This window comes from Magnolia sinica, chromosome 6, assembly GCF_029962835.1.
Source record: "Magnolia sinica isolate HGM2019 chromosome 6, MsV1, whole genome shotgun sequence".
In the NCBI taxonomy this organism is placed as follows: Eukaryota; Viridiplantae; Streptophyta; class Magnoliopsida; order Magnoliales; family Magnoliaceae; genus Magnolia; species Magnolia sinica.
In genome coordinates, this window is record NC_080578.1 from 10,914,560 (window position 1) to 10,939,499 (window position 24,940).

A 24,940-nucleotide genomic window follows, 5' to 3' on the forward strand; every position below is an offset into this window, starting at 1 on the left:
ATTTTTATCATATTTGTATAAAATGATCTGTAAAAACGGATGGACGGCGTGGATATACAATACATTCATCTAGGTGGGCCCCACGCTCAGGGTTGCACTCACATTCCTGGTTACGGGTCGCAGCCAAGTCGCGCTCGGATTTGAGAGAGGGAAGGGAATGGAAGCGTGTCAGTTCAATAAATTCCACCATTTATTTCTCCAACGACACGAGAAGCCTTCAATTCATTTCTCTCTACAGCGGTTGGCCTTCTTTCCTGCTGCTACTCCATATTCTCTCTCTCTCTCTCTCTCCAGCTATGCTACTCTGTATTCGCTCATACTTTCCTTAAAGACTCATTTTCTTTTTAAATAAAAGCAAAATCCACCAAGATATTCTCTCTAATTACTTTCCTTTGATGACTGATGTTATTCTCGTTATTAAATGTCAAATATATAGAAAGAAGAATGTGATGGTCTCTCTTTCTCTCTCGATGAGTATTTTTTATGTAGTTTGAGGCCTTGAAGAGATTGGGAAATGGATGGTTCCCGTTCCTCTATGGTTAATGGAGATGGTGTGGAAAGAAGAAAGGATGGAGGTTGCAGTTCTTCCCTTGTTTCTTCGCAGCACAAGCGGTCTAAGAGGTAGAATTTTTATTTATTTATTGAAGAAGAAGAAGAACTTGAAATGGGTTTTTAAGGAAATGATGCTTGGTTGATATTTTATCAAAAAAAAAAAAAGCAGGAATTATTATTATTATTATTTAAATGTTTGCATGTTTTTGTGTTATTCCTAGAAATGGGCTATGTAAGCAGATGAAAGTAGCTTATTTCCTCTTTTGGGTGAATTGAGTTGTTGGTAGATTCATTGCTTTTGGTGGTTATTGTGACAATTAAAAGCCTCAAATGTAATGAATATGGGGTGGGCAGATGTTTCGGGTTTTGCTAACGTGCACCAAGGGGTGGTTGGGGTGCACTTTAACAATGAGACATCTGGCTATTCATTAATCAAGGCTGGGTGAGTGACTAGAATTTGAGAAACTACTTGAAATTTGAATTTTTATATTTCTTTGTTTGAAAATTCACTCGCTAAGAAATGCAACTGGAGAAGAAGTTGATGTTTGGATTATTTTTATTTTTATTTTTATTTTATTCTTCTCAGAAACTTGAATGGTGTGAAATCCAGAGACCTGTAGGTTTTATGTTAGGAGTTATAGGATAGGTTGGCTTTCAATTCTGACAAGTGCAGCCCTCGATGGTTCAGTGATCTAGATCAATGTTCTATGGCATCCCACTATCGATGAACCATGCCCTGAAAATATCCTCAATAGGAGAATCTTAACCTTTCAACTTGTGACCTTTTAATTTGATGAATGTTAATAGGTGGGCCCCACATGATCATTAGTAGTCACTTGGCAATGTGGATTTGAGTGTATTTTGGAATCCAAAAGTTGTTTGGCAGCATGGATTCGGAGGTATTTGAAATACACAGTTTTGTTGTGTTTCAAAATCTCTTCATTTTGTTGTAATTTGAAATCTCTCCATTTTTTTGTGATTTGAAACCAAATGCCTTTTTTGAATCATTTTTAAAGATAGGAGAGTAGAATGTGTAACAAAGGTGCCACTATGCTACTAATCCATTGTGCATGTAGCATGTTGATGATAGCACAATCATGAAATTTTGATTGATTTAATCTGTGATCAATAAACTTGATTGTTAAGGAATTTTTTATACTTGCGCAATCCATTTCCGTACAAGTTAACCCATATGAATAACAAACAGTTGGTGGGTCTCACCTGGTAGATGATCACGGTATTTCAGTTGCTTGTGGGATTGTAAAATTTAGTTCCAATTAGGCCTAAATTAGGGCCTTTACCCATACTTTAAGAGCTAATATTGACCGCAGCTATATCTTAGGCCAAATCAAACCTCTTTAGAATGGTCTGTTGAGGGTTGGACCATGAAAGGACCATGAAGCCACTATTGAATCTAAGATTTCAATGTTAGAATTGGTTTTGCTAGCTACCAAAGTGACCCTAATCGGTGAAAGTATTTGATTTTAGACTCATATGTGTGGAATTCAGCAATTTTATATCTTAAAGAATATTGCATTTATGCTCATAGCGAACAATGATAAGAACAAATAAAGGTCATTGTTTGGCAGGATACGAGTAGTGAAGTGATTGATGCAAATAATACAAGTTTAAGGAACCATTTCACAGGCATTTTAGATTTATATGGTCAACATTGATCACTTTCATGTCCAATAGTCTCTAGTGCGTCGTAATTTTACCCGAAGGAAAAGTCACGTACATTGAGCTCTTGCCAAAATAGATGAAATAGGTTCATCATCATTTTTGATTAATTTGATTGAAGGTCCCAATCAATTGAATGATAGTACAATGGGTAAGCTTTCTTTTAAAAGTATAAAGTTTAGTTTATATTCATACATTGCTTAGATGCGGCATGTTTATTAATATGTATGAGTATGTTTGTCTATACATTCAACTATAAACTTTTCCAAAGTTATAACTCAATACAATGTTATACCATTGTTTTTTTATTTAATGTTATACCATCCTTAATAGTATTAAATTATCCTAAATGGAAAGAGCCCATTGAGATTTGTTTAAGGTTGCGTGGATTTGGTCTTTGCCTTACAAGAGGAAGAACCTCCTAACCCATCTTACATCAGTTCGGAGTCAGAAATTGCTCATTATAACGCTTGGATCAAGTCTAATAAAATATATCCCAAAATCATGAAGTACTCGATCTATGAGATAATGAAAAGTGTCACACCCAACATCGAGAAGGCCAAGAAATTCTTGATCGAAATTAAAAAATGAGAGTTGACCAATGTAATTTCGAAAATCCGTGCATCAGGCCTAAAGATAGAAGTTTGAACTCCTAGTATTCTAAGCTATGAACTATTTTCCTCCTCAATTTAGTACATTCTAAACTAATTATAATACTCAAAAAGAAAATTGGACATTGAGCGAGTTGATTCCATAGTACGTTCAAGAGGAAGAGTGATTCGGTAGATTGAGAAAAACACATAGCGTATACCTTATAACCTCTAAGACAGAGATATGATGGCATCAAGAGAAGAAAGCAAAACACTGATAGATGCCTTCAAGTTCTATAGCCAGTAGTAAGGGTCAACCTGAAGAATAATCAAAGAAAAAGCATGCTAAAAAGAATGATTGCTTCTTCTGTAAGAAGTTATCAAAAGAAGAAATGCACCAAGTTTAAAGAATAGCTCATCAGGAAGGATAAGAATTTCACCCTGGTCTTTTCTTAATCTAATTTAATCAATGTGTCAATAACTTCCTAGTGGATAAATTTCAGTGTTACTATTTACATATGTAATGTCATATAGAATATGTTGCATGAGTTGGCCACCAATTGATGAAGAAAAATCAGTCTATTGGGCAATGATATAAGGACAGATGTCGAGGCAATTGGAGTCTCTAAGTTTAATTAGGTTAGATTCAATCCATATTTTAGATATGGTGGATATTGTTTGTATGCCTTTCATAAGGCATAATTTAGTTTTTATTTCTCATTTAGGTAAATGTGGTTAAATGTTTAAATTTAAGGATGGAAAACTTACTATTTGTTATATGATTTAAATGTATTGGTTCTGGCACTTAGTTAATAACCTGTACCAATTAGACGAATGCCTCACACATCTACAACATTAGTTTTTTAAATGGAAATGACAAAGGCACTAAGCAAAGATCGGACTATAAAAATTTCTCAATGCTATGACACACACAATTAGGCCGCATCTCTCATTAAAGGTTAATTTGAAAAGCTTAGGTGAGAAGTTATTCTCCACCATCTGAAATTTTCAGATTCTGGGGTCTATATTAACTGCATCAAGGGCAAGCAAACTAAAATCGAAAAAAAATATGATACTACGAGTGTAAAATTCTTAGATGTGATGCAAATTATCTACGGACAGTTTCCTAATGCATCTTCAAATGGGCATAAATATCTTATCATCTTTATAAGTGATTACTTTCTTCATAAGTACCTGTGCATTATACATGAGAAATCAAATGCCATAGATGCATTTAAGTTCTATAAAACAAAAATTGAGAATCAACTCAATAGGAAGATTAAAGTTTTTGAATCTCACTGTGATAATAAATACTATGGAAGATAAGATGAATCGGGGCATAATTCAGGGCACTTCATTAAATATGTACAAGATTGTGGTGTTGTCACACAATACACCATACCTTACATTCCAAAACATAATGATGTGGCTGAAATGTGCAATCACACCCTAAACGATATGGCGTATACAAAAAAAATCAAGTTCCATCCTCATCCATCAACACCAACAAGGATGGCGTCACATCCAAATACGTGATATTCAGATTAAGTTTCCGATTCCAAGATCAATGCCTAGTGCCGTCCATTATTCCCCAATTAGGCTTACAGTTACAGAATAGGTGAGCTTTCAATTCTAACAAGTGTGGCTCTTCATGGTTCACTGATCTTGGCCTTTCAATTTGATCAATGTTAGGAGTTACAGGATAGGTGGGCTTTCACTTTTGACAAGTGCAGCCCGCCATGGTTATCTAGATAAATAAATATTCTTTGGCATATAACACTGTCAATGATCCATTTGCTGAAAATATCCTCAATAGGGCAATCTTAACCTTTCAATTTGTGTCCTACAAATGCACAGTTAAGAAGATACAGAGCAATGGTATACATTGAGCTGCCAAAACTCCCAATGTTGGTTTTTGGCATGGTCCATCCACAGGGGGTGATAACAAACCAATGGTCTGGGTTACCAATCCATGGGCCCCATGCCCCGGTTAGTCATAATTAGAGACCAACATGTACTGTGCTAAGCCTCAGGTAGCCGATCCTATAATTCCACTACATAATTTGGAACATTGGATTCAGTCAAACATCTCATGTATGATTGAAGCAATTGTTTTTGCATTTCATAGAAATGGTTCTGGGTGTATCAAATTCTCTGTGAATGAAGTTTCTATGCATTTGGGATTTTCCTGCATTTGGCTTGAACTTTTATATCCCAAATTGGTTTTTGATTATGAGACTCCATTTCAGTAGTAGAAGACTGAGATGGGCAGTCGTTTTTTTTCTGCATTTCTATCCTTGAAATAATGTTTTGCTCATTGCAAGTTCTACTTGAATAAACAAAACCAATGTCTCATTATGGTGTTTTTCCTTCCAGTGCTTCTGATAGGAACTTGGATTCTGCAAAACAAGGAGTCCTGCATTCTACGGGAAAGGATCGAAATGTTTCTCAGGTGAATTTTAGTCAATTGCACACTTCTAATCCTTTGACAGAACTATTGGTTCTATTTCAAAGGTTTATCTGCAGATTTACTTGTACAAGTGTGAATTTTGAAAGAAATAGTACGTACACTTTTTTCTCATGATAACTAAGCAAATTGATGCTATTTATACTTTCTACATTTCCTAAATTTGCAGAAGTTGCAAAATCTAATGAGGCAGAATGGAGCAGAAACTCTTGCCCATCATAATTCTAGCGATGCTATCAATGAAGTTTCATCGAACCCTCGAGCTTCTTTGGAGAATGATGTAAGCACTCGTTTTCTATCGCATCTATCATTTTGCCCTCACCATGTCTTTTTCTCTAACTCATTTTTCCTCTTTTAGGACACAAAAAACTCAGATTTTTTCTTTTCTTTTGGTGAGAAACAAATATTTCTTTGAGTTCTTTCTTAACTAAAGCTGCTTTTTTTTTTTTCCGTTTAAATCCCTTAAATTGATGAGCCATCTTTAGTGAATGAAGCATGAATTAATTTCAAAATATATTTACATTCATGTATGGATGATTGATCCTATATGATTAGTTTGCACTATATTACACTGTGTATGAGTTGCATTGGAGACACACATGGACTCTCCAGACTGTCCATCTCAGCCTACTCACCATCATCCACCATGCTAGAATCACATTGATCAAATGAAGCTAACCATTGAAATAATGGGCCTTTTTAGTTTCAACAGTCTATTTCCCAAGCCACCAGTTGGATGCTTAAGATTGTCAGATTAGATAGATTCTTGAGAGTCATAACCAATCGAAGATATAGTCCACGTACGATCAATTTTGATGATTGGATCTTTTCTATAGGGACTTGTATGTAGGGTGGATTTTTCAAGACATTAATTGGATGGTTAGAATTGTCCGATCAATGTGTCTGGTTCTAGATGGTCCATTTGTCCAATACAACTCATCTGCACCATAATACAGTAAGAACAAGCTGCAAAGGTTAATTTTACCTTTATATCCTACAGTTATGCAGTTCTTGAACTAACGCCAGAAGACGATAATGGATTAACTTGCAGATCGAGCAGCTACAAATGCGTTTACAACAGGAGAAATCCATGCGCATTATGCTTGAAAGAGCCATGGGTCGAGCTTCCAGCACTCTATCTCCAGGGCACAGACATTTTGCTGCTCAGGTATGGCTAATGTATGGCCCATGGAACTTTAATTAATCAGTGCAGCTCAATGGAGGTGACCATCTTCATGTTTTGATCTAGATTTGTACTTCTTGGTTTTCAATAACAACATTATAGGATATAATTGGAAAAAAAAATAATAATAACAAATGAAAAATGTCAAATAGAACAGATTCCTATCAATTTTCTTCATATCTTTCACTAAATTACCACAGATTCACCAGGCCAGGGCCATGTATTTATTGGGACTTAAAATTCTAGCCTACAACTAGCCCAAACCATGGTCATAAATTGAGGAAAGATGCAGATCATGTATCATATCAGCCAGACCGCCCATCCGGTTTCTTGGCCCGGAAAAAAAATGTGGGTTTTTTTTAATTATTATTCTAAAAAGTGGGACCTGTGATTTGGTAAACAAGATCAATGGTCTCTTGCAACCCACCAACCCTGGATAGACCATGCCCATAAATTCTCATGTACTTGAAGATCCCAGCCATCAATATTGGGAGCTTTTTCGAGTGAATGTAGACAGTTGCTGTATTTCTCTTTGTAACTGTCTATTATAAATGTTATGACCGTCCTACCGAGAAGATTTTTGAAGAAATAGTCCATCCATGGTGGATGAAACAGATTAGTGGTCTACATTACTGAACCAAGAGCTTCACCGGTAAAATTTTAAAAACTGTGGATACCATGCAATGGCATGGGCTGCACATCATACAGTTCCTCTCTAAAAAATCTTTGATAATTTTTGAACTTTCCCTCAGGAAGTGAATTTAAGTAGCCATCTTATGAGCATGTCTATAGTCTTCTGAATCATACAAAAGATATTTGATTTGTCATCTGAAGTGTATGGGTTGTAGTTGTATAGCTCTCAATGGTACCCATAAACATGCTGCCTGCTTTAGGCAGTATTTTGAAGACCCCCAAATCGACATTTGGTTGAATATGTCAATTGGCAACTCTCTTTGGAACTCATCAAGCATTTAAGGCATTATGAAAAATGAAACCCAAATGGCAATTACCAGTCTTCCTCTTTCCCCCCAAAACAAATATTTCATTTGTTTCATGTACTAACTGAAAGAAAGTATCATTTTAGTAGGAAAGAACTCCACCTGTAGTTCGAAAACTGAAAATATCAACGACTCAATGTTCAGCTGAGTCAGGTTGACACAGAGACTCGACCTGACCCAGGACTGAGTTTCACACTGAATCGGCTCAAAATCTCGATGAGTCCAGTTGACTTGAGTGATTATTGAGTTGACCCAGTGAGTTTTAGGATTATGATTCCACCCACTCCATTTCTATTGGTAGTCGGTACATCCAAACGCTTAACCCTAGTCTGCAGTAGCTGCGTTGCTTCCATTTTCAACATCTCTTTTAACTTTTAAGAGGAAGTAACTTGAACAATTTGATTCATTTTAGACAAGAGAACTTATAGCGGAGATTGAATTACTTGAAGAAGAGGTCGCAAACCGTGAACAGCATGTACTTTCTCTCTACAGAAGTATTTTTGAACAGTGTCTTAGTGGGGCTCCATCGCAGCAAAGTTCTGTCGTAACTTCTCCTGCCCACACAAAGAATGAAGTAAGAAAACACCCAAGCATAATCTCGAGTGCGTTTTGCTCCTCAAAGAAGTTCCCTCTGCAACCTTTCCAGGTTCTATCTTCTGGAAAGGATTCCGGAAAAAAGAAGGCATCGTTGCAGTCAAAGACCAAGCACGCATCCTTGTTGGGTGGAAAAAGTAACATCCACATCGACGGAAATTGTTTGGATCCTATGAAGGTATGGGACCCTTCTTTTGTTCTTTCCAGCTCATAAAAATTTTGCTTGTTTGCTACAAATGAATCTGTGGAGTTATGAACTGCATTTGATTTTTCTATACTAACACTGCGTTTGGATACGCAAATTAGTTGAGTTGTGAACATTCAACCTAAACTAAACAGGGGAGATTGACCAAATTTTAATGCATTTTCAATGAGATTACCAAAGAAATAGCCCTTGGATTGTGCAAGTTGTAAGGCCCAAAGAAAATCCGCCATAACCAAAAAATGGCACTGAACATATTAGCCTACATTTCCAAGTGATGGCCATCAAATGTTCAGTTAAAATGGAGAAAAGATCAGAGGTCCAACTTCAACAAACAAATGTCCAATTATTCAGTAGCTTGGATTGTATGATGAATCTGATTTTGAGGTCCATTGCAGATCGGCCATAACCCAGAAATTGAACTGAACAGATGACTCTTAACCATCTGATTTATGTCCAGTATTGTTAAAACAGAAAATGTCAAGGTCCAATTTGAACGGACAATGTCCACTGATTGGGTTAGGATTATAACGTGGATCTGATTATCAGGTCCTCTGTGGGTCTGCCGTAGCCCCAAAAATTATAATGAAAGGATGATCCTAAGTACTCAATCAATGTCTATCAAATACATTTGAAATGGGGAGAATGTCAGGTGTCCAAATTCAACAAACGAAAGCCCCATTATCAGGGTTTGAAATTGTTGAATTAATCTAAATTTTGGGATGTGCTCCCATCAACCAGGGGCCCCGCCTTTTGGACTATTTGGGCCCCTGGTTCTGAGATTCAAAAAAATGGTCTGATGGACCCTCTATGGGTGGACCATGCCCCAAAAATCTCCCAAATTCGAAGATCCTAGAGATGTTGGACCTCTTTTTTTTCAGGTGAATGTGGACAGTTGCTGTTTTTCTCTTCCTAACCATCTATTCAAAGGCCAAAAATTAAAAGACATGATTATCCCATTGAGGAAATTTTCAGTGCACAGTCCATCGACTGTGGGCCCCACTTGGACAAGTTGAAAACCCAACTATACTTTGCATATCCTCAGTTCAATGATCATATGAATATTCCTCTTGATGTAAGCTTTAGGTCCAGTCCTTAAGTTGAATCTTTATGCAGCATGATTGCCTATGTTAAGCTGATCATTTATACTTCTTGAGTTTAGTTTCATGGAAAAGCACCATCTGCAGAGAAGAGTTCTTTGGCATGTACGTTGAAAGATCATCTCTACCAGTGCCCCAGCAAGTTATCTGAGGAGTTGGTCAGATGCATGGCTGCAATTTATTGCTGGGTACGTAGCGCAGCATCTACAAAGCCTGACAAAGGCCATTCACCTCTATTGTCCAGATCATCTACGAATGTAGTCCAGCCTCGGCGCAGCATCGGAGATGACCACGATTGGTCTTGCAGATCAGTACTCGAAATATCTTCGATATCAACGGATAGGAACCAGTACTCCCGTGCGTCATATGCCATTAGCAACTATAGGTGAGACCCATAAAAATATGCCCGTTTTGGTCTCAATTTTGTTTTTTATCATGTGGGCCCATTAGAAAGCTTCAAAGATTGCTACATTTTGTCAATTTCAGGATTTTGGTGGAGCAATTGGAAAGAGTGAGTGCGGGTCAGATGGAGGATGATGCGAAAGTGGCATTTTGGATCAATGTGTACAATTCGCTTGTTATGCATGTAAAAGATCAGAAATTGTATTTATCGTGTGAATTTTTGTGATGGAGATGATGATGATGATGTGTTTTATGATTTTTCATGTAGGCTTATTTGGCATATGGGATCCCAAACAGCTCTCTAAGAAGGATGGCATTGTTTCACAAGGTAGTGAGTGGACTTCTTTCCTTTAGAAATTCAGGGCTATTTCATGATAGTGATGGTCTTGAGAGGATGAAATTCGATACATGAAGTATGCAATAGGATAAGAAAATCTCCATCAATGTGTTTTATGGGTTTCTTTGTTTAGTGCAGGCCGCTTACAACATCGGAGGCCATGTCATAAGTGCCAATTCCATTGAGCATTCCATATTGTGCTGCCGTACACCCCGAACTGGCCGTGTATGATCTTAACTTCTCCTTCATCATTTTCTGTTTGGTCATTTTCATTTCACGTATCGTTTGTATCAGTATAGAAACCGCTGCTTTTCTTTCAAGATTGTTTTGAATGTAGATTCATCTGTACATGTCCAAGTTGCACAGATTTATTTAAAATTCAAGGAGCCACCATCTGCACTCACCCTTTTACTCTCTCTCTCTCTCTCTCTCTCTCTCTCTCTCTCTCTCTCTCTCTCTCAGACACACACGCACATTTTGTACTAGGGAATTAGCAAAAGGAGAAAAATGGTGTAGATATTGTTAACATGTGGCCATTAAACTAGAGTTTAAATGGATAAAAAATGTATTAGCTGTTGCTAATGAATTTTGGTATCAAGCTCAAGATTAAGAGTGTGTTTGGACACAAGGTGTCCAAGGCATGGATATGGGAATTGTGATGATTACTCCATCTTTACTGTAGAAAGTAGGAATCCAAACTGAGTTCCTATTCAGATATAAGCACAAATACCTGTTTCATTAGACAACGGTGTCCTTGTTATCTTACCCAAACAATGGCTACTGTCTAATCAAGGCCCCTGGAATTCCTCGTATCCAAACACACCCCAAGGTGAATCAAGGGCGGTTAAGGATTTCCATTTATAAATGTGTGGGAGAAAACCATGAAAATCATTGGAAAATCCTGGCTCTCGGCAAACCTAATCGTGATTAGCAACCATCAGTCCATTGACATTGATCAACTCCTCCAAGTTTTGATTTTGTCCAAGTAACAGATACCAATTCCCATAAGCAACAGATACCAATTCCCATAAGCCTAGTCAGTAGAAGGAATAACAATGAAATTAGATGAATGCACCATCTCCTTTAACTATATCCATTCATGTCTTTCTAGTTCATTTTATTCATATCTTTTTAGTTCATTTTACAGTGGTACGAAACCATCCTTTCAACCGCCATGAGGAAGAAATCTGGAGAAGAAAAACAACTCATCGGTTTAGGATTCGGACTCTCGAAATCCCAACCCTTTGTTTGCTTTGCACTCTGCAGCGGCACTTCCTCCGATCCCATGGTAATCCATTTCCTTCAAACATTCAAACTCCATTCAACTCGGTGATGACTCTTATATATCTAACTCTGTGCAGCTAAGGGTCTACACTTCCACAAACATCAAAGAGGAATTGGAAACAGCGAAGAGGGATTACCTTCAAGGTAATGTGGTGGTACATAAGTCGCGAAAAGTGTTTCTTCCCAAGATTCTTGAGAGATTTTCAAAGGATGCATCCATTAGCTTGGAAAACCTCCTTTCATGGGTGTCCAAAAGCGTTGATAGGAAGCTCCAAGAGGCTATCCAGAAGTGCATCGAATCCAAGTCCAAGGGAAAGGCGTCGCATATCATGGAATGGCTACCGTATGATACAAGATTCCGGTACGTCTTTGCAAGCGAATTGACGGAAAAACCATGGTGGGTATGAATTCCTTCAGTTATCTTTCTTAAGTTCGATGAAGGTGGCGAACCGTGTTCGAACATCACAGAATGATCTAATGCACATCTCATTGTATAGTGTCCAAACAGTCATTTGTTAGTGCAATGTACAACATACGTACCACGGGGCAGGTGGGCCATTGAGGATGTTTGTGATGATGGGCCATGACAAAATTCAAAATGTGAATATGATTATATCCACATTCTGAATGAAATATATATTTAAATTGATTTGAATATCTATGTTCATTCAGTTTTTGGATGCATAGCTGGTTTTAATCTTTTTTGCAGTCCAGATGATATGAAATCCATGGGTGGTTGCTGATGGCCCACATTGTCTTCAATGCAGAGGTTTAGGCCATGGAGTTTTTCGAACAAGGCCTGCATTGACTGATAAAGTGCCATAGATGAGCCGCAATGGATGTTGCTCTTTTGGAAATTTGCTAAAATGAACAGGAAAGTGTCCCTTTGGATGATCGGGACTTTCCATTCGTAGGGCTGACATAGAGAAGGACGTGATGAGGTCAATCAGTATCTTACTCAGGGAATAACTACTCCCATTCCACGAGCTCTTTGGACTCCTTACAGAGCTTTCTCGAATTCACGAGAGATAAAAATAGAAATAATTTCTAATACATTCAAAGTAAATTGATTGGTGAAAAATAATAATAATAAACGAAATTACAATCCTTTAAATAATGAGCCCAAATTAGGACGAAGTTTTAGACTCAAACTCCCTAAAAATGTGAATTACTAGAAATAGTAAACTTACTATTTATAGGCGGTCTTCACTCTTACTAGACTTCATGGTTTTTGGCCAAAGATGGTATCTAATTTGGCAATGACTACTCCAACTCAAGGGATCAAAAGTTATAATCTAATTAAAACTTATTATTTATAGTAAAAACAAAACTAAAATGGACTTTTAACCGTCAATATAATGGAATCTCGCAAATCCAGCTAAAATAACCTCTCCTACCCAAAAGCACATATGATACTACTGTTTTAAGGTTCTGACAGTCCGGATCATCTCCGCCTCCCATCAGCCTTCTCTGGTCCATCTTTGCCATGAAAGTGTTTATGACCCACCCTACATCAGCCTAGTCATGGATGCATCACATCTCAAGATCACGCCTATAAAGTGTCTCTGTCCTCTGCATCTATTACTTGAGATTTGTACTTGAAAATGGTGGAAGCTTGCCATGCATCCTCTGGCTTGATGTGTGTATAATATGGTTGGGGCCAGTTTTTACAAGTGAGGCCAATGGTTTAGTGGTCCAGAATTGATCTGATCGTCCGATCCGTGAGAACTTCCTGATGGTACCATCGCCACCCTCCGTTCAGTAGCCTGAGGATTGATGAAAAAATGCAGAAGTGATCCACATTGACCGAAATGAAGGCCACATGTTGGGTGGCTAGGATCTTCCAATATAAGGGACTTATATGGAATGGTTTCATCAATGGTGGGTCCCATCATATTAACTACATTGGATAGGTCCCCTTTACATTAACTGAAGATGTCTGGATCAAGGGATGCTGACACGTTGGAATATCCTGGGAATGATCACAGACGTCCAAATGGTAATTACCAAGCGTTTAAGCGCTGTATGGGGCCACCATGATGAGTGAGAGATCTCAAAAGTCAGTTTGATTAAAAACTCAAGGAGGGCCACACCAAAGGGAGCAGTGGGGGGGCAATGGGGAGGAGGATGCCCATCATAGAAACGTCATAGAAGGAATGTGGGGTCCACCAAGTGTATACGCTATCCAACCCGTTCATCAGGTGAGCGGTGAGCCCCACCATGTTCATAAAGTAACACAGGCCTGGATGAAGGGAAGAGGTAATTATCAGCTTGATCTAAAACTTCTGTGGCCACAAGAAGTTTTTAACGGTAGGCTTTCAATTCCCACTTTCCTGTGGTGTGTGGTCCATTTGAGCTCTGGATATACTTCGATTTTGGGCTCATGACCTAAAATGAGCTGGCATAAAGGATGGAAGGCGTGGATAAAACACACATCGTGGTGGGCCCCACATATAACCAATCAATTTGGACCATCCTTTTCATGGGCCACCGTGAGAATGCATACATATCAGAGAAACTTTTCCATCCGATCGATGTCATAGGAAAATAGACGGCTTTGATCAAAAAGGGTCCAACAATCAGTACGAGCAGTCCATTTCATGGAGTCCACTTCGGACAACATACACCTCCACGGACACAAAAATTTCCCATCAGGGGCTTGGAGAACGGACGGTTATAAATAGGGAGGCAGATGTTTGGAAGTGTAGCATCCTCCCATTAAAATGTACTTTTCATGGTAGTCCATGAATAGTGGACCGAACCTAATGGTGGACCCAGATCAAGGATCTGACCTTCCACGTCTCTAAAGCACCACGGCACGTCAAGATCGTCAGTGCACCCATGGTGTACATGAGCTTTCTCAAATGATTCTCTGCAGGATTGCGTGTACTTCGAATTTAGACGTTGGAACTCGTTAGTCTGAGTCCGGATCCTCGGTTACCCCATAGGCCCGTTTGGCCGGTCGGATTGGAAGGGATTGGATGGTATTGGAAGGGATTGGACTAATGAGGATTAGGGTAACAGGAAATCCCTGTTGACCAGATAACAGAGGATCCCGACTCCGTTAATCTCGACGAAGCTGCGGATCATGACCCAGACTCCTGTGTCAGTTCCGCACCATTTAAAAAATGGTGGTGACTCTTGAAACGTACACATGGCATAATTGTACGGTGATCCAGACTGTCCAAATCTCTGAACCGACTATCGATTGCGCTAAGAAAATAAATTTCACAATCTTATTTTTCCCTTCACTTTGGACCACTCACCATTTACTTTCGACTCTCTGTTTGATAACCATTATTCAATGACATGGATTACTCGATCAGTGTAATTTTAGAGACGTGCTGCATCGGCAATTTTCATTGGTCTGGATAGCTGCATAACATTGCCATGTGTGAGGAGGATGAGTCACCACCACTTAGTGGTGTCGAATATATAAGTGTGCAGTATTTCCGTGTTCGTTGGAAATTCCTACAACGCAGCCTTCAATGGAAAGTTAAATATGTGAGCCCCCACTGCGTATAAATAAACAATCCTAACCATATGATTATTGATTTGAATTCCCGAAACGATGCATCGTGTACTTCGCACGGTTGTAATTTTTTTATTGCGCCATATCTTCTGAGGAAACATGATTTAGACGGTCTGGATTAACGTATATCCTTGCCACGGATGGATTGGATGTAAGCGTGAGTATGATCTAGTATAGTCTGTCAGAATCTGATTAAAAGCCAGACACCTTTCGGAACAGAAACGCCGTCTGACATTACAAGTCGTGGCTTTATATCATTGGTGGGAATCTTCAACAGCGAGGGACGCGGATTCGATACTGACAGGTTGAGTAGCGAGACTCGCTGCTGAAGTGACGTCACAAACTTCTGTGGGCCCCACCATCATGTATGTTTTGTATCCACACAGGTCACACATACATGGATGAAGGGAAAACACAAATATCAACTTGATCCACATTGGATATGCTTTGATTCTGGGATCATGCCCTAGAATGAGCTGGTAAAATGGATGGACGGTTTGGATCAGACATATATCACAGTTGGCCCACAGAGTTTACTCATTACACTAAGGGTGTGTTTGGCCGGGCGCTGGATGTGGGCTATCCTGGGATTAGGAGGGCTATCCTGCTAGATCTCATCCCATCCCCCGTTTGGGATGGCGGGATGTACCTCACCTCGTAAACACCGCCCTTTAGCTAACATGGCTTTTGCAAATCCCAGGATGTGATTTTTCACCTCTATGTGGGGCCCCCCAAGATATCAATGAGATATCCACTCCATCCATCATTTTCACGGGCCTACATTTAGCAATAAATCTGTTTTAAGGCAAATATAAAACAATGAGTGGGGCACACTACAAGAAGCAGTGTAGATGCCAACCCATCCATTTGGGACGGTCCAAACAGGCTGCTGTATATGCCATGGGCTATCCTAAACCCATGGGATCAAGGACAACCACCGACACCATCATCATTACCTTAAAATCCATTCCATACCACCTAATCCCGTCTAATTCCACCCTTTCGGAACAGAAACGCCGTCTGACATTACAAGTCGTGGCTTTATATCATTGGTGGGAATCTTCAACAGCGAGGGACGCGGATTCGATACTGACAGGTTGAGTAGCGAGACTCGCTGCTGAAGTGACGTCACAAACTTCTGTGGGCCCCACCATCATGTATGTTTTGTATCCACACCGTCCGTCCATCTGAGAGATGAGTTGTGATTTTGACTATGTTGACTTTTTTTAAGAATGCGATGCCACACGTGCTAGCTCGACATGCATGTGTGAAACTGTTGTTCTTCATGTGGGAGTGGCCTAACGCAAGCCCTTAAAATGGGACCACCTTGATGTATGTATTTTATATCCACACAACCTTTCATCCTTCTTTTTTTTTTTCTCCGTCTGATTTTAAGGCATTTAACAAAAAACAAAGCTGATCCAATTCCCAGATGGACCATGCTAAAGGAAACAGGGTTGATTGATCATTAAAAACTTTTAATTGGCCACGGAAGTTTAGTATCAAGATGATATTCAATTAGCTTTTTGTGACCTTGCAGATAAGTTGGGTCCACCATGATTTAAACATTTTATCTACTCCAACCATCCATTTTAACATATAATTTTATGGCCTAAGCCCAAAAATAAAATATATTCAAATCTCAAGTGGACCTCACCACGGAAACCGTGTGAATTGAAATTCTACTGTTGAAAATTTCTTAGGGCCCACAAAAGTTTTGGATCAAACTGATATTCGTGTTTTCCCTTCATCAATGTCTGTATTATCTTATGAACAGGTTGGATGAAAATAAACATAATTGTAGGCCCTAGAAAGGTTTCAATGGTGGAAGTCATTATTCCCACTGTTTCCTTTGGTGTGGTCCAATTGAGCTGTAGGCATACTTATATTTTGGACTCAATTACTAAAATGATCTAGAAATACAAATGGACGGCATGAATAACCCACATACATTCATAGTAGTCCCAATTCAGTCTACTCAGTGCGCTAAATGCCTGAGTAACTCAGTACGCAATCCTATTTCCGTCATGACTGGTCCGCAGTAACGGCCGCATTGCCTTCGGTGAGGTCAGGCCGCACCTAACTCACTAAGCTAAGCGTACTAAGAAAACTCTGTAGAGTCCACCGTGATTTATATATTTTATCCACTCCTTCCATCCATTTTATCAGATAATTTTAGGGCTTAAACTCAAAAATGAAGCATATGTAAATCTTGAATGAAACACACCGCGGGAAACAGTGTGAATTGAAAGTCTATCATTGAAATTTTTTCGGATCAAGCTTATATTTTTATTTTCCCTTCATCCATGTCAGTATGATCTTATGAACAGGTTAGATGACAAATAAACATCACTGTACGGCCTAGCAGGATTTCAACGATGGAAATCATTATTCTCATTGTTTCTTGTGGTATGATATACTTAAGCCTTTTATATGCTTCAATTTTGGGGCCATCCCCTTAAATGGATGGATGGCGTGGATAACAACTACATTAACGGTGGGCCCAACTGAGTTTGCTTAGTAACATAAGCACGTACTGAGTAACTCAGTACGCAATCCGATTTCCCCCTTCAGGTGGTATAAGGATCATCACATATATGCCATTGGCCGTGCATTCGAGCTTACGTGTTGCACGACGTTATTGTTGAATATAAACCGTTCATCAGGTGCAATGCCTCATATTCACAGTACATCCTATAAGTAAGGCTGATTTATATCTCAGGTGGGCCACACATCAAGGGACGTTGTAAAATCATGTCTAAAACCCCTGAATTTATGTGGTGTGGCCTACTTGAGTTTTGGAAATGAGCTGATTTGCACACGTGTCATGGGTGTCTAATCGAAGGTTCATGTGATACGGAATCCCATGAAACCTCATGTGACAAATTTTCACCCTAATATAAATTTATAGTGGGCCATAACAAAGAGAAATGCAAATCAAGGGAGGAAACTGTTTTCATTTTTCATGGCCTATTAAAGTTTTAGATCAAAGTAAAAATTGAGCCTGGGGGGTTTCATGAGGTGCTGCTTCATGTGGACCATTCAGATTTTGACGCTAGCTAGGAGTGGACCATATAGGGAATTTTTTTTAAAAAAATGTATTTAAAGACCATTTTCAACTAATTGTTATATATATATAGGGAAAAGGTACTATGCGCTTGACCTCACGAGTCCGTCCCATGAGGTCGAGCTGTGTGGGCCCCACCGTGATGCATTTCGAACATCTACCCCATCAGTCAGATGCACCATTCCATCGTGGACCTAGGTCTCAAAAATCAAGTCAATTCGTGACTTGTGTGGGCCACACCACATACAGAAGTGGGGAGGGGCCGTGCACCATTAAAACATTCATAATCATTTTTTGGGCCCACCGAGATGTGGTTTGCAAATCCAGCCCATCCATTATGTGTGTCCCACTTGGATGAGGGTTCAGACCAAGTTTCAGCAGCATTCAAAACTCAGGTGGGCCCCACCAAGTGCTTTTATATGTTTTAACGGTGTCTTCACATGATTTTAGATGGTATGGCCCACCTGAGTTTCGTATACGGCTGATTTTTGGGATATCCCATAATTTAGAGGGGACCCATCAAATGCACGGTGTTGATGGTCGACACACATCACGGTGGGGCCCACACAGCTCGACCTCACGGGAGCTTATCGTGAGGTCGAGCGCATAGTACCTTTTCCCACATATATATATATATATATATGGTAACATTTACCTGCTAACCATGCCGCATGAGATCTTTATGTGCACCAAGCTAATGGAGTATGAGTAAGTAGGCTTGGGGTGGGCTTTATGGTGATGTTTTTGAAATCCACTCCGACTATTAGGTTCTTGATATCTATTTAACCGTAGGTTTAAAAGAATAAACAGATTCGTGATTCAGGTGGGCCATACCTAGAGAAACAGCAGTAGAAGGATACGTCTACCGTTAAATTTTTATGGGGCCAACTGTGATATTTATGTGAAATCCACTCAAACCATTACCTGACTCCTAGAAATACATTCATGAGGGCAAAAAATCATGCCCATCCTAGATTTATGTGGGGCCATACAAGTGAAACAATCTGAATGGTGGGCGTATCATGCACTATTTTCACTTATATGGCCCACCTGAATTGTGTATGCGGGTGAGCTTTTATTACTATGGTTAAATTCATGTCATGCATCTCATGATCGAAGTGGATTTCATGAACACAATAGGTGGGCCCACCCATCTCTCCGTCTTGCCTGCTGTCCACGTCCTTGTGCATGATGACTCTTCCAGCAGCTACCTCTTGCCCGTAAGTACCGAAAGTGTCATGTGAGCCCCATTATAACATATGTGTTTTATCTAACTTGTTCATCTGTTTTGCTAGATTATTTTATGTCATTAGATCGAGAAAGAGGCAGATCCAATGCTTAGTTGAACCACACTATACGAAATAGTGGTGAATGAACGCCACCATTAAAAGTGTTATTTGAGCCCCATTATAACATATGTGTTTTATCTATATTATTCATCTGTTTTGCTGGATTATTTTATATCATTAGATCAAGAACGAGGTAGATCCAAAGCTTAGTTGAACCACACTATAGGAAATAGTGGTGAATGAATGCCACCATTAATTTCATATGTTATGCTCTACCTAATAATTGGATATCTTCATTTTTGGGATTATACCATAAAATGAGTTGGCAAAATAGATAGACGGAGTGGATATAGAATATATACATCAAGGTGGGCCCATGGTAAGGGTGGCATCCTCTTGGGTCAGTCCTGGATTTCACCTAATCCACTCCCGGCATGTAACCCGTCGGTCTTGCTGCAGCGTGCCAACAGGGTGGGGCCATCTTAATGTGTGTATGAAATCTACTCTGATAATAAGATGCGTGACAATAATTTATCAATAGGGTTAAAAAATCACCCACTTTCATAATTTAACTGAACCATATAAGTGGAAACAATGAAGGGAACGCCCACTATCTAAATTGTTTGGCTTGGTATGACCCACATAAATCACATAAAGGTCTAAAATTTAATCCGTGTGTATATATTTCCATGAGGCATCTAATGGTTGGAGTAGATTTCATATAAAAGTCACTGTAGGCCTCATAAAAATTCAACGGTAGGCATATCCTTCTCCCAATGTTTCTCTTAGTATGGTCCACTTGAATCATGAATCCATCTGTTGTCTGGGCCTACCATTAAATTACTATATATATATATATATATATATATATATATATATATATAATGTTCATAGTGGATTTCACCAACACATCACCGTAGAGCCCACTCCAAGCCTAGCTTGGTGCGCACAAAGGTTTCTTACAGTACATACCATCATACCATTCTTTGTGTGTGTGTGTGTGTGTGTGTGTGTATAAACATCAACAACGTGAATTTAATAGGTCCCCTTTATAGGTTATAGGATATTTTAAAAATCAACCTTACACGGAACTTAGGAATTTAATGAGTCCCCTTTAAGTTATGAGATATCCTAAAATCAACCTTATATGGAACTCAGGTAAGCCATATCATCTAAAACCATATGAAGACATGCTTAAAACATATAAAACCATTTGGTGGGGCTCTTTTGAGTTTTGGATGTGGCTGAAACTTGGTTTGACCCCTCATCCAAGTGGGAGATGGACTGGATTTGTGAACTACATCTCGGTGGGTCAATAAATGATTATGAATGTTTTAATGGGAGAGTAACTGTAATGTCCCAAATTTCGAGGGCCGAGTAATGCTCGACTCTCGATATCCCAAGTGTCACTTATGTCTTACGGAAGCTAGTTCTATGGTTCATTTTGCTTGGCATGTGAGCATTAAGGAATTAAAATGGATCATACAACGTACACTGAAATGAATGAAACAAGAGCTCTTTCTCTGATACATCAAACTCCATAGTACCTGCATCTACAAAAGTGTCTGGTTGGTGTTTTAAAACACCGTCTCAGAATGAGAGTAAGTAGCTAACTCCGTGGTTCCATTATTAATAAGTTACGCATATTATCAAATACATGGATAAAGTTAGTGAAAAGTAATCATTCATAAAATCCTAACCACTCTTATTAATGTATATGCATAGTTTCATGATATAATACATGCCCTTACTTCCAACACTCCTTCATCGACAACGTCTAACGATCGCAATGCTCAATATTCCCTCGATGCGACCTCGACTACCGAATCGACAATCCTAAATAATGCAATGTGATGATGAGATGTTAGCCACGTTGATTAATTACGTCCATTCATTCAGCAGTTTGGAAAAACTAGGACACCCTGACAGGTCAATGCTCTATCTTGATCGCGCGGCCCTGGTGGCCGTGGCAATATTGCTCTCGCGATCCTTGGCCCTACATTTGATAAGATTGCGTGCATGGTGACTCCACACAGTGTAGTCCAGTGGTGTTGGGATGTGGCCTCTCAGGCGAGAGCAGATTAGGGGAGGTCAGGATGGTGTGGCCCACCTTAGATGTATGTATTATGTATCCACGCCGTCCATCCATTTTCCGGATCATTTTAGGGCGAGAGCAGATTAGGTGGATCATACCATAAGAGCCAATAGTGATTGAACATTAATGGCCCCACGGTAACCCCATGGTAAGGGCCGCATCCTTACCATCGGATAATGCTCTAAAATGATATGGAAAAACAGATGGATGACATGGATACATAATACATACATCAAGGTGGGCCCCACGTAACCTCATGGTAAGGGCCGCACCCTCTTGGGTAAGGCCAGGGTTTCGCCATGACCACGAAGCTGCCTTAGGGCTTCTGTTATGCGATCTGTTATGCGATCGATGAAAGCATGTGGCCCTTGCATAACTCTTTTTTTTTGTTAGCTTGTTAGTACACCCCACTGTCAGTTGACACTACACTTAGCCACCCCCACTAGGGATCGATACCAAGACCTCAGTGTTGAAACGAGGTATCTTTCACTCAGTCTACCACTTGAGCTATGGATCAAGGTGTGGCCCTTATCGATTCTTTTTGCACTGCTTCAAAAGCTGTTAAAAGATGATTCCATGGAGCACTATCCATAGGATTGTTGCTCGACTCGTCGTTAGAAGCTATAGATCTGAAGAAAACCCTCGCTCTGATACCAAACTGATGCGGGGAAGAACGTGTTAAGGTCGAGCACCGTCTTCCTCAAGGGATAACTGTTCCGAATCCACGAAACGTCTTTTGACTCCTCATAGAGATACCTCGAATCCATAAAAAAATGAAGAAAATTAGAAAATAATTTATAGAAAATTCAAAATATTTTTATTGATAATGAAAAATGAAATTACAACTTGATTGAATTGCAAACAGTGCAATAGTTGTCTTAAAAAACAAATCATTCATGCATTAAACTAGTAATATGTATTTTCCAACTTTCTAAAGTCTCCTCCAAACTAGAAATAACTTATTTCTAATTTACCACCATTGTTTTACTAAACTTAGATCTCAATGTGTATACAAGTCCATGTTTTTTTTAGGGCTCGTTTGTTTTAACGATTACTAAAGTAATATTAAGTAATGTTATGTAAATGTGCAGGTACACGAAGGTCTAAGAGGGCGAACCAGATATTCGCATCAACAGCTTCAATTTTTTATATGCATGTAAAAGTACTCAGCGTGACTAGATACATGTGGATATAACTTGCCCAGTATGTATCATATCCACGCTGTCCATTCATTCTTGAAATATCTTTACAGGGCATGACCCCAAATATCAGCTTCCAACGCTTACGTGAGCTGTAGGAAATTTTTAATGGCAAGCGTTCAATCCCAACTACTTTTCGTAGTGGTCAATTTCCGTTTTGGATGTGCCTTATTTTTTGTTTCTTTACATAAAATGACCTCGCAGGATAGATGGACAGTGTTGATGTAACACATATTTTTTCTTTGTTTCTCATATCTATCATACAAGGGGCGTACGACCTGTAGATTAAGTTTATTCCTACAAGGAGTGCATGGCCCACCATAGTGTGTATATGACTTCAACTGCAATATGGTGCACCTAATGGTTAGATAGGCCCAATCTCTGAGGCATCTTGTCATCGTGGTGGGGATTGCTTAATGCGCTGGTTGGATGGCATATGTACAACATAATAGCCGCCGCATGAGCATTGTGTATAAGTACGTAGATATTCACATCAACATAAGCAGTGATATTCGCATGGACATGCAGGTCAATAACCTTTACATGCTGGTGACTACGTTGTAGAGTTAGCTTGTTCTATTACACGTAGGTGAATGAGTTGAAGAATAAGCTTACAGTACAAGGACTGTTGTACAACTGCACTCGTATTAGACCCTTGAAACAACGGTCCACGCTTACATTCTTCATGGACGCAGATATTGGGAACTACCTCGCCCTCCCTAGCTAGGAACAGACAATGGCTTTGAGAGGCCACCATTATGAATGGGTTTTATCCACACGATGTATCCACTTTACATGTGCTTTTACGATACAAGCCCAAAAATAAGGCACTTCCAAGCTTTAAGTGGACCGCATAATGGGTATTAAACACCTACCATTGATTTTTTTTAGGATCAACCTGGCATTTGTGCTTTCTCTTCATCTAGGTCTATGCGACCTTATGAACAGGTTGAATGGCAATTAACCATCACGGTGGGCCCTTGGAAGGCTTCAATGGTGGGTGTCATTATCACCAGTGTTTCATGTGGTGTGGTCCACTTTAGCCTTGGATCAACCTAATTTTTATGCTTTGTACCCTATAATGATATTGCAAAATGGATGGGCAATGTGGATAAAATTCATACACCAGGGTGGTCCCTAGAGCCCCTATTTGTTCCAAGCTAGGGACAAGCAGGGTAGTACCTTATTCATGTTCATTCTTCATGTGGTGGGTCCCCTCATGAAAAAGCTATAGGCCTTATATTCTTTTTGGTCATTCATATGTAAGAGTAGATGATATTTATACGTATTTTTAGCATACCGATGTAGACCAATAAGAAGTAAACACTACAGGTTTGATGTTAGCAGAATTGCACTTGCATCTGAAGATATATTCCTTTAGTGATCTGGCTTCCATAATTAATGCATAATTTAGATTGAACCATACGCATGCCCTTAGATATATGGTCGTGATTTCACGTGACATTTAAATGAGGTAGCATACATAACATGTCTATAAAAGGCCTATCTAGATAAGAATCCTATCACAAATGTAGATATGATACACTCATTGAGGCATCTCTCGTGATCCTTTTAAAATGGGAGTTCTTTCCATTGGAGCCCTCGCAACGATCATGAAGATTCTGAAATTCCGAAGATTGAACTGATATCTTAATGTTAGGATATCAATGAAATGAGCTCATCTAGGAACGAATTGGAATCAAAAGAATGAGAGACCTCAATCGAGTAGATCTAGTCCCTTCAATTTCACGATTAGAAGGTTCGAAGGGTGGAGATGAATATAATCAAACTATTTTAGATGTGGCATTATCTTGACGATCTCTAATGGGTGATCATCTACGTAAAAGTGGAGATATGAAAACTAATAGTTTCAGATTTATGGATATCTTCTTATTTGGACATAAATGTGAAGGATCTTAAACGGTCAAGGAAACCCAACGAATGTTTTGCCATATCGACAACCTATGGAAGTAGCAATCGATGAAGAGCTCAAGCTCACGTCAAACACAATCTATCTTCTTTACATTTATCTTTAAGTTTATTTTAACTTTTATCAACTTTAACATAAATCACTACTATCCGGCGCTATTGCTACTGTACCGTAAGATTGTTGTAAACATTCACAACCTTACGTTGCTGGATCTTGATTATCGAGTTCTTGCTTGGGCTATCAAATTTTGGTCACACCCTGCTAATCATTTGCTTGTATCGTTTGTTCATACGGATGACTTAGGTATTTATCTTTTTCATTATCTCTAGTTGTTCTTTTCTACTTTGTCGATTATAATGAGCCACATTCAAATATTAATAAAATTGATAATGTTTTTGTCTTTCTAGTATATCTGATAATTTTTGTTATTTTAATAATT

General features: G+C 39.1%; 1 protein-coding gene across 2 annotated transcripts; it reads left to right on the plus strand.

The window, feature by feature from the left end:
- Positions 1-290: 290 nt before the first annotated feature.
- On the plus strand, positions 291-12,050 carry LOC131248259 (uncharacterized). Of its 2 annotated transcripts, none has more exons than XM_058248444.1 (11): positions 291-621; positions 5,199-5,274; positions 5,459-5,569; positions 6,341-6,457; positions 7,883-8,242; positions 9,429-9,751; positions 9,829-9,952; positions 10,037-10,096; positions 10,244-10,330; positions 11,253-11,393; positions 11,467-12,050. In XM_058248444.1, the coding sequence occupies exons 1-11, from the start codon at positions 515-517 to the stop codon at positions 11,794-11,796; spliced, it is 1,836 nt and encodes a 611-aa protein (XP_058104427.1). In that variant the 5' UTR covers positions 291-514; the 3' UTR covers positions 11,797-12,050. The 2 variants fall into 2 exon arrangements, with proteins under 2 accessions (XP_058104427.1, XP_058104428.1); XM_058248445.1 differs by having other exon boundaries at positions 293-621; positions 9,853-9,952.
- Positions 12,051-24,940: the final 12,890 nt, after the last annotated feature.